The sequence below is a fragment of the Parasteatoda tepidariorum genome, chromosome 6 (genome assembly GCF_043381705.1).
Source record: "Parasteatoda tepidariorum isolate YZ-2023 chromosome 6, CAS_Ptep_4.0, whole genome shotgun sequence".
NCBI lineage: Eukaryota > Metazoa > Arthropoda > Arachnida > Araneae > Theridiidae > Parasteatoda > Parasteatoda tepidariorum.
In genome coordinates this window covers 15,050,539-15,060,693 of record NC_092209.1, presented here as the reverse complement: position 1 = coordinate 15,060,693, position 10,155 = coordinate 15,050,539, and the positions used below count along the sequence as shown (strand labels likewise).

At 34.5% G+C, this 10,155-nt stretch overlaps 1 protein-coding gene across 1 annotated transcript in view; it reads left to right on the top strand.

Moving 5' to 3' along the window:
- The first annotated feature begins 7,655 nt into the window (after positions 1-7,655).
- LOC107450714 (exostosin glycosyltransferase 1 ttv) overlaps positions 7,656-10,155 on the top strand; it is a 252,936-nt gene continuing 250,436 nt past the window's right edge. The window contains exon 1 of the mRNA XM_016066575.4: positions 7,656-8,748. Coding sequence (XP_015922061.1) covers positions 7,826-8,748 — 923 coding nt within the window. The 5' untranslated portion in view covers positions 7,656-7,825. The remainder of the gene's footprint in view (positions 8,749-10,155) is intronic.

Below are 10,155 nucleotides of genomic sequence, written 5' to 3'. Positions count from 1 at the left end.
TTATGAAAAGTACTAACTCGCGGAACCCCTTTGCATACCTGCCAACTTTTAATCCCTTCCATTATCATTTTCCCAGTGGTATTAAAATGGAATTAAAATTTCAATTTTAAGCAAACAAATACGTTGTATTTGAGAAAACTTAAGTTGACAACCATGAGAGTAACGCATATTAATATCTGTGCTTAATTTTTGTAGGAATAGTGGTGATCAATATCATTTAAAAATTAAGATTATAAAAGAAAAAATAGTATCTAGTTACTACCACTTTAAATATGAAAATAAAATCTTCGGGAAAATCCGGAAGAGTTGGCAGGTATGCCTTTAACTCTTCCAGAGTAATTTTTCGTGTTCTGTGAGACACCATTTGAAAAACGCTGTTCTAATATTTCATATTATACAATAAAATGTCAAAATTACCTACCACTAACTTGTATAAATTTTTTATTTAATAATTTTCATTAAGTTTAAATTTTGTTATCTCTTAGAAGGGGTACTTGGATAAATTAAGTAAAGAGCTGCTGATACTATATGTTTGTGGCTTTGAGTGTCTGGAAAAGGAGGTATGGCTCGTTCACAAGGAGTTGGCCCTTGGATCCGCCTTCATCACGTGGTATGCGACGATACAAATAGCTTTTTTGGCGATCGTGTGGCAAAAATATTTATTTCGCAAACTTTATCTGCATTTTTTCAACATTTCATAAATTTAATGATACTTCACGCCATTTTTTATGGCATTTTTCTCTTTTAGTTAATAATTTGTCCTTTTTGAAATATTTTGCTGGGAAAGCAGCAATTTTTAAATCTAAAATATATTTAATTAGCTAAAGAAACAAAAGGTATAATAGCAAATGATAAAGTGAAGTAAGTGACTGCAAAAGAAGTCACTGTTTGTGTTTGGCGCGCATTAATGGTCGTCTAAATTTCAAGAGCGAAGATGTCTCACTTCTTACTCCCGCGCTGAAATGAACTCGGGGTCGGAGGAGGTGGAGCCAAGTGCCGACTCCTGGAGAACGAACTATAAATCACATTGATATTTAAATGCATCCTAAAAATCTGTGATGGTAATAACGTAAAGTCAGGAGAGTAAATAGGGATTAAACTATTGAACAGTTGGATGGATTTTCAGTGAAGTATTTTGGTAATATCTCAGCGAAATCTCTTAAAATCTGTATAACATTTAACTGTAACCATGGCAGAATATACTTTTTATGATAAAAAAAACTTACTTTTCTTGAAGAAACATAAACAATTTTTATCGCATTGAATATCAGAAATAACTCTTGTAATCAAATTCATAACATTTTGACAATTAAACAAGGATTGACAAAAACACATGAACGTTTAACTTGAAAAATGAAATGGTAATACTTTGGCTTTGGTAGAAACAGATTTATGTAAAGTATCATTCAGGACCTCAGCTGCTTTTAAGTGCCTAACCTTTTCGAGACGGGCGAGTCATATATGCATTCTCAGGTTTGCGATAATCAGAGAAAAAAAAGATAAAACTGGTAGCCGAACTATTCAGTTTATTTGTGAGCGTATTATAGTTTGCGTTTTTTAATTTACTGAGTATTATAGTTTGCGTAGCACGAATAATTTTAAGTCTTTGATAAAACCTTTCGAAAGTGGCAACTGAATTGTTAAGACTCTAGATTGAAATACAAAAAGCGTATTGGCCAAAGGAACATATTTTTTTCGATACAGGAATCGGAAAAAATTATTTATTAAGTACTTTGATGAAGAGGAGGACTGGGTCTATTGTTCTGATGTTTCTGGATTGATGACATCTTCGTCATCTTAATGTCATCTTCAATAAAGATGAATGGATGCTGTTTATAGATTCATCTAAAAGAAGCCTTCTTCTCGTTGGAGTCAGTATGCATCTGTACCAGTTGGACCCTCTGTATGTTTAAGGAAATGATATGACAACCAGGCTCTCGTTCTGGACAAAATAAAATATTACACAGTTGGACCTTTTGCGGTGATTTCAAAAGCTTCTTGGTCAACAAGGTGGGTATACAGTGTTACCATGCTTTATTTGTGAGTGGGACAGCCGTGACAAGACTCAACATTGGGTTGAAAAAAGAAGGGTCGAAAAGACTAAACCATGACCCAGGGCACCAAAAATATTAGAAACAGCATAGTTGACTGCAAAAAAAGTATTAATACCTCCTCTACTTATACAATTAAGAGTAATAAAGCAGTTTGTTAAGGCTGTTTCAAAAGATGGGGATTGTTTCAAACACCTCTGCTAAAAGTTTTCAAATTTATATCAAGCCAAGTTGAAAGACGGAATCTTTGTTATAGATATGTGCAAAACCATGAGGGATAAAGATTTTGAGTCTAGAATGACAGCAACGGAAAAAGAAGCTTGGGCTGTTTCAAAGATGTCGTCAGTAAATTTCTGTATAACTGCAAGGATACTGACTTTAAAGCAATCGTAATGAAAATGCTGGACAAATTTAAAACTTTGGGTTTCTCGATGAGGGTCAAAATGCATTTCCTTCCCTCAGATGTGGATTTTTTCCCGGAAAATTTAGGAGCATGTCGTGAAGAACGAGTTGAAAATTTCCGTCAATATATCAAATATGGAGCATAAATATCAAGGAAGATGGGAGAAGAACATGCCCGCCGACTTTTGTTGGATGTTAACTCGAGATAGGCCTGAGATTAATCAGAAAAGATCATCAAAAGTACGTTTCAGAGGAATCGAGTATGTACTTTAGTAGAAATTTTTTTTGTTTTGTTTTGTTTTTTGTTTCACACGTTCATGTGCATATCAGAGATGCCAACTTGTTCCGGAAAGCAAATATGTATTTTAAAGTGGTAATTTATCAATCGTGATTCTTGGTTTAATAAATTAAATTTATTTAGATTTTTATCCACCACTATTTCGAAATAATTCGTAGGCTTATATATTTGACCACTTTATGTGTTTACCTTTTAAAAAGCAAGCAAAAATTGTCAAATATTTGCAAAATTTACTTCGTAGTTATTTACCGCTTTTTTTAACTATTTTGGCGTGTCCGGAGCAGTTGGCATCTCTGGCATATACATAATATTTGCTATTCTTGATCAATTCTCAATTTTACGTAAGTTACCTTAATAAAAATAAATTAAAATGGATGTTGGTGATTTTCTTCTAGAAACTGCACCTTAATTTGATGTAAAAAGTTTAAACTCAATTTGATGTAGAAAGTAAAAAGCTTATTACTTTTCTTTCGACCAGAGGTGACTCGTGTTATCTAGCAATAGTATTTTTTATTCATTTTAACCTTTAAAAAATTAGCCGATCGCTCCAAAAATGAATTTACCTGCACAAGATTCAATTTTACGTAGATCAAAATTAATAAAAACGGCAGTTACTAGATAGAACATGCAAAATTGTTTGAGAGAATTCCTTTCCGAATAAGATTTTAGTAAAAACTTAGATGTCGATATTAGAAAAATTCCTAATGTGATAGGGGGGAAATGAAGCTCATATTCACGACCTGCACGCGAAGTCGAGCACTTTACGGTAGAACAGTTTAACGAGGACCAATACCGCACACCCTCGGTCCCTACGCAGACTGATCCAAGTGGTCACCCACCCGCACACTGACCGTGATGCTTGATTTCGGTGATCTGCTGGGAGTCGTGTCTTAACGATCAGTACTCTGCGGGACCAAAACTATTAAGATTGTGTTGTAGAATGTAAAAAGAAGATCAACAGAACAAAAGTTATTAAAGGTGTTCTCTTTCTTTCTGCCAACATATGCTTGATTTCGATTACCAAACTCTTCGAAAAATTGACAGCAGCGAATATTTAGAAATATTTATGTACTACAGGGTTTCTGACAACTACGCTTTTTCCAAAATATTTAATAAAGATGTAGTTGTGGACAATCAAAATTTAAAGCTTCCAGAATTTTGATAAGTTTTACTTGAATTTCAGAGCCTCGCCGCGAGATAGTTGAACTAACTGACTGACTAATATAGGGCAAACAGACTTCCTAACCTAAAGGTCTGGTTTCTTAGGACAAGCGCCTTATCTGGGCGTCAGCGGGACGTCAACGTCACGCTGACGCTTTTCACNTAAAAAGCTTATTACTTTTCTTTCGACCAGAGGTGACTCGTGTTATCTAGCAATAGTATTTTTTATTCATTTTAACCTTTAAAAAATTAGCCGATCGCTCCAAAAATGAATTTACCTGCACAAGATTCAATTTTACGTAGATCAAAATTAATAAAAACGGCAGTTACTAGATAGAACATGCAAAATTGTTTGAGAGAATTCCTTTCCAAATAAGATTTTAGTAAAAACGTAGATGTCGATATTAGAAAAATTCCTAACGTGATAGGGGGGGGGGAATGAAGCTCATATTCAAAATCAGCACATCAAATAACATATAAATCAACAAAAACTTCTTTTGTATTTTCAAAAACTTCAATTTCGTAGGCTTGTGTAATTATGTATAATAAACGTTTAACCCCCAAACTATTAAGATTGTGTCGCAGAATGTAAAAAGAAGATCAACAGAACAAAAGTTATTAAAGGTGTTCTCTTTCTTTCTGCCAACATATCGTTGCTTGATTTCGATTACCAAACTCTTCGAAAAATTGACAGCAGCGAATATTTAGAAATATTTATGTACTACAGGGCTTCTGACAACTACGCTTTTTGCAAAATATTTAATAAAGATGAAGTTGTAGCAGAGCCGGATTATACCTTTCGTAGGCCCTAGGCACAGCCGTTTTTGGGCCCTCCCCTCCTTCCCCCACTCCTCCTCTCTTTTCAAAATATATGCTAAAATTTTCTTGCATATTTATTTTTTTATATTTTTATTAATATGGATTTTAATTTGAATACGACATTTTGCGAAGTTTGGAATTCGACAGCATAATACAAGATTTCGTTGAATCCAAAAATCGCAAAAAAGTAATATATTAGATCATAAGATTCTGCAAAATAATTTATTACCGAAAAATATTATATTTTTTATTTGTATCTTCATAATTTTTTGCAAAATACACTTGTTGTTTTTAAAGTTAAATTACTTTTGTCAACAAATTTTTTTCTCCCAATTTTTTCGTAGGCCCCTGAATTTCGTAGGCCCTAGGCACGTGTCTAGTGTGCCTATAGGTTAATCCGGCCCTGAGTTGTAGACAATCAAAATTTAAAGATTTCAGAATTTTGGTAAGTTTTACTTGAATTTTAAAGCCTCGGCACGAGATATTTGAACTAACTGACTGAATAATACAGTGCAAACAGACTTCCTAACCTACGAAGTACTGCGTCATCAATAGCTTTTGATGTGAATTTTTAAATAGTCCTCGTATAGTGGTGAGTAAAACAACTTTAAATCAAATTTACTAAACAAAGAATAATTTATTAACACGTTGAATGCCGGGGGTCACCGGGACAATGTCAAAACCTCGAACTGTATTTTGTATTGTGATAATTAAGAAAAAGCGTAATATGGGGTAAAATTCAACAGATTAGTGAAAGTTATAAAATTTTCCAACAATAGAAGGGACGTGGTAGACCAGAGGTCGGAGCATCGGACTCCAGCCCGGAGGAGTCGTGATTCGATCCTCGACTCCGCTGAGACCGAGTAAATGCTACAGACTTTACGTAAAATCTGTGGAATCGAAAGTTCTGTGGTCCGTCGCTGAGCTGTACCGCGGGAATAGGTATCCGGAGAAAATTTCCTTCCCCTTCAGATCTGTATCTAAGTCATGGAAGTGGCCTCGCAAATGAGATCTCCTCTGCTGAGGATTATTCGCACTTTGGTTATTTCGAACTAGATGAGTACTACTACTAGCCTTTGAGATATCTTCTTCTTCAGGAGCGCAACAGCCCTTGGCTGCCTCAACAGCACGCCTTCTCCAGCTCCCTCTGTCCATGGCAACTCCCCTCCAGTTCTTAAGTTTTAGGACATTGAGGTCGTTTTCGGCGTCGTTGAGCCATCGAGTAGGTGGTCTACCTCTAGAGCGGGACCCCTGAGGGTTCTTGAAGGTGGCAATTTTTACAGGGCTATCTTCAGAGCCTCTCCATATATGGCCGAGCAATCTTAGTCGGTTGCTTCGGATTATCTGCATAATTTGAGGATGTTTGTAGAGCCCATAAAGTTCAAAGTTGTACCGCGTTCGCCAACATCCCCCCTCTGGTATGGCACCAAAGATAGTTCTAAGTATCTTTCTTTCAAACGTTTCTATCGGGCGTTGGACGTCAAGTTGAGATATCCATTGCCTAATAAGCTGTAGTAAGCAGTCGGGAACTTTCTAACCGGAAGTAATGAAGATGAAAGTTCGAAGTTTCATTTTACAATTATAATGAAAGCATTATCCATATCTTCCAAATTTTCGTTGTTTCGAAACATATGAGAACTACAACCATCTTAGGAGTTATCTATCACAATTTAAAGTGTAGTAAGCAGCTGGCAACTTGATAATATATTGTAGGCAATAGTTCGCTGTTGAGTTTACATTTTTAATTTTATAACCATCGTTGAACAGCCGACCATTTTGATTTTACGACTGCCAATGTTCAACTCCTTAGCCTTGTAATTTTGAACTCAATCCAGAAGACAAGGGAACTCATGGATCAAGTAATGGAAGAAATTTCCCTTCATGGAGGACTTTATTAGTTTATAACAGAGCTTGATTGTTAGTTAGTTTAGTTAATGCGCGATATAATTTTTTAGATTGCAATTATTTTTATTTATATAGTGTAAAATTTTTAAGCATACTATTTACTTTTTTGTAACTGTCGAAAGTTTTAAATCTTACAAGATTTACCTAATTTTATTTTAATTTTTGATTTTAGTGAAGAAACTTAAATTGTTCCTCATACCTTAGATGCAAGGGAAACTTTTTTTTATCATGGTTAGAAATTTAATATTTTCAATCAGAAAATTAATTGTTAGAACATAATTATTTTTCGTTTAATATTTGCGTATCCTTTTTTTGATCATATTAAAATTTAAAAAAAAACTTTCAATTATTCAATTAAATAAACGGGTGCTTAAAATATCTTTTCGTATTTAGAATTTTGAGCTACTTATAACTTCTTATTTCGCAGATCCGACAAATTTTATTTTCATTTTTGATGTAAGGGAATTAGGCAAAAAGTGTTCCTCATTTTTTTTTGTTAAAGAGTTTTATTTTTTAAAATGAAAATTAATATTAACATTTTGATTATTTTTCGTAGGATAATATTTGCATTTCCCTTATAAATAACAACATTAAGATTAGAAAACAGTCAATTATAAAATTCATGGCAGGATAATTTAATACTTTTTCGTATTTAGAGTTTTATATATGAACTACTTAGAGAGCTTTTTATTTTTCAGAAACATCAAATCATATTTTCCTTTTTGATCTGAAAGAATTAATTCAAAATTGTTTCTCATATCTTTGATGGAAAAAAAAAACCTTTAGTAATTTCTCCTTTTCAACAAGAAAATTAATGTTTATCAAATAATTATTTTTCATTCTTTGATATTTGCGAGTCCTAAATTAAATAACAACATTAACATTAGAAAACTCTCAATTATTCAATTAAAGAAACGAGTATTTAGAGTGGCGCAGTCGCAGAAGCTGAATACGGCACGCGCAGAAACACACCCATCTTTACGCACTACACACTCTACCGCACTCTCCCTACCGTGAAAGTGGTTTCTCCCTGAAGCGGCGCATGCGTGTTCGTCAGCAACTATTCCGCTTCCGCCAGACTAAAGCACATGGCGGACCGCTGCGAATCATGAAGTTTAAGTAAACTATCCTGACGTTGTTTATGATGCGTCGGCTACCGACCAGATGACCGGAGGGTAGTGTGGGAGACATGCAAGCGAAAAAACGCTACATCTTGGTCCTCATGAGCTGTGTGTTTATCGTATTTTTATATTATGGTGTGTACAGATTCTGGCAACATGGCGGCATCGAAAACGAACGCCCGGCGAACCCGAAAAATCAACGTTCATACACGGACGCGGATGGAGGTAGTCCGGCGGGCGGTTTATATCCGGACGAAGACCTTGTTGTGTCGCCCTCGCAACGACGGGGGGAGCGGCGAGCTACCCACCACACCCCCTCCAATTGTACTCTTCACACGTGCTTTGATTTGTCAAGGTGTCAACGTGATTACAAAGTTTACGTGTACCCCGTACAGCCGGACGAACTTATTTCCCCGACGTACCAAAAAATCTTAAGTGTTATCCGGGATTCCCGGTATTTTACATCGGATCCTAGTCAGGCATGTTTGTATGTATTGGGAATAGATACTCTTGACCGGGACAGTTTGAGTCCGGATTATGTGTCAGATATACAAGCCAAAGTGGACCAGGTCAAATACTGGAATAACGGTCGCAATCATGTGATATTTAATTTATATTCGGGCACATGGCCTGACTATGCGGAAAATCTGGGATTCGACATTGGGGAAGCTATACTCGCGAAAGCGAGTATGTCGACTGCCAACTTTCGACCTGGATTCGACGTTTCCATACCCCTCTTTTCAAAATCGCATCCCGAAAGGGGGAGTGATCGGGGTTATGTGGGGTCCGGTGACCTGCCGGCCACCAAAAAATACCTCCTTGTGTTTAAAGGAAAACGATATCTATACGGTATTGGTTCTGAAACCCGGAATTCCTTATATCACTTACACAATGCCAAGGATATAATACTTTTGACAACTTGTAAACACGGCAAAAAATGGAAAGAAATGAAAGATCCTCGCTGTGAATTAGAAAACAAAGAATATGACAGGTAAGGCATTAATATGATTATCAATTAAAGCCCAGATTTTGATGACAAAAATGCCCTATTGATTAAAAATATTTAACTAAAACAAATACTTTCATGTATGCCAAAAGCAATGCAATACGTGTTCTAAATTAATTCATTAAAGTTAGAAATAAATATTATGTAACCAAAAAAAAAAGGAAAATATATTAATTCCTGAATATTTTGTTTTGCATTTAATATAACAAAAGTGATTCAAAGCCAAAGAAATCATAGAATAAAGAACACTCCAATAACATAAAAATGCTCTAATATCTAGAAAAATGCTGCGACCTTTAATTTAAGTGTCCTATTAAACTTAAAAACTGCTCAGAAAGAGAAAAAATGTTCCTAATTGCCAATGCCATCAGAATATGATCCTCAAATATCAACAAGCATGCTAAAAACGTTCTGCATAAAATTAAAAAGTGGTTACAATTTTTAATTTCTATGGATCTTGCACTAAAAATCATAAATGTAGGATTTAATAATGGTATACCACATTTTTTTAAAATTCCCATTTTGTAGATATAGCCAATTTGTTATTGTAATATAGCCATTGGTCACACGAATATAACCATTGATTTGTAAACATAGCCATTGATCACACAAATAAAGTTATACTAAAACAGCCTTAATTTAATTTTACAAATGGTGCTCTTAGCACTATTTATAGCATTTGTTTAGCGTTTTTGATGATAAAATAAATTTTTGGATACGTATAAATGTTTTGATTATTTTTTAAACAACTGAAATTGTTAATGTTACTTTTTACCATTGTACATCCCTCTAGGTTGTTATTTCAACCAACTGAAACATGTTTTGACCAGGAGGCTGAATATAAACAGTTTTGGTCTTCGAAAATTGGTTTTAATTTTTTTAATTATTCCTATTTTAATTAAGAATATGAGTACAGTTTAAAAAATAAAACACCGAAAAGATTATGATGCTAATTACTTATATCTTAATGTGCTTTTGTACATTTAAATATTTACAATGTTATTATAAAATATTAGGCAGTTTCAATTAAGTATGAATCATGAATTTCTTCGAAGAGTTCACTTCTATTGAACTGTTGTGTCAGCTCTACATCAAATGAAAGTATATTTTCTAAATTTGAAATATGATGTCAATCATTAAACTATCTTAAGTTTAAATGAGGGATATTTCTCTATCGTGATCTGTTGCGCCAACTACAATCGCTGAGGTACCAAATATATTTTAAACTTGCAAATTTTTAAGAAAAACAACTTGTAGATGTGTATGAGGGGGTGGTTACGAGATATATATTTCAAGTTGGTCCCTTTCTGTGATATATATTTTTTTAGTTACTTGCGGGCTGCTGCCCGGAAGTGGGCAAGACTTTGCGATTATTCTGCCACAGATCACGAT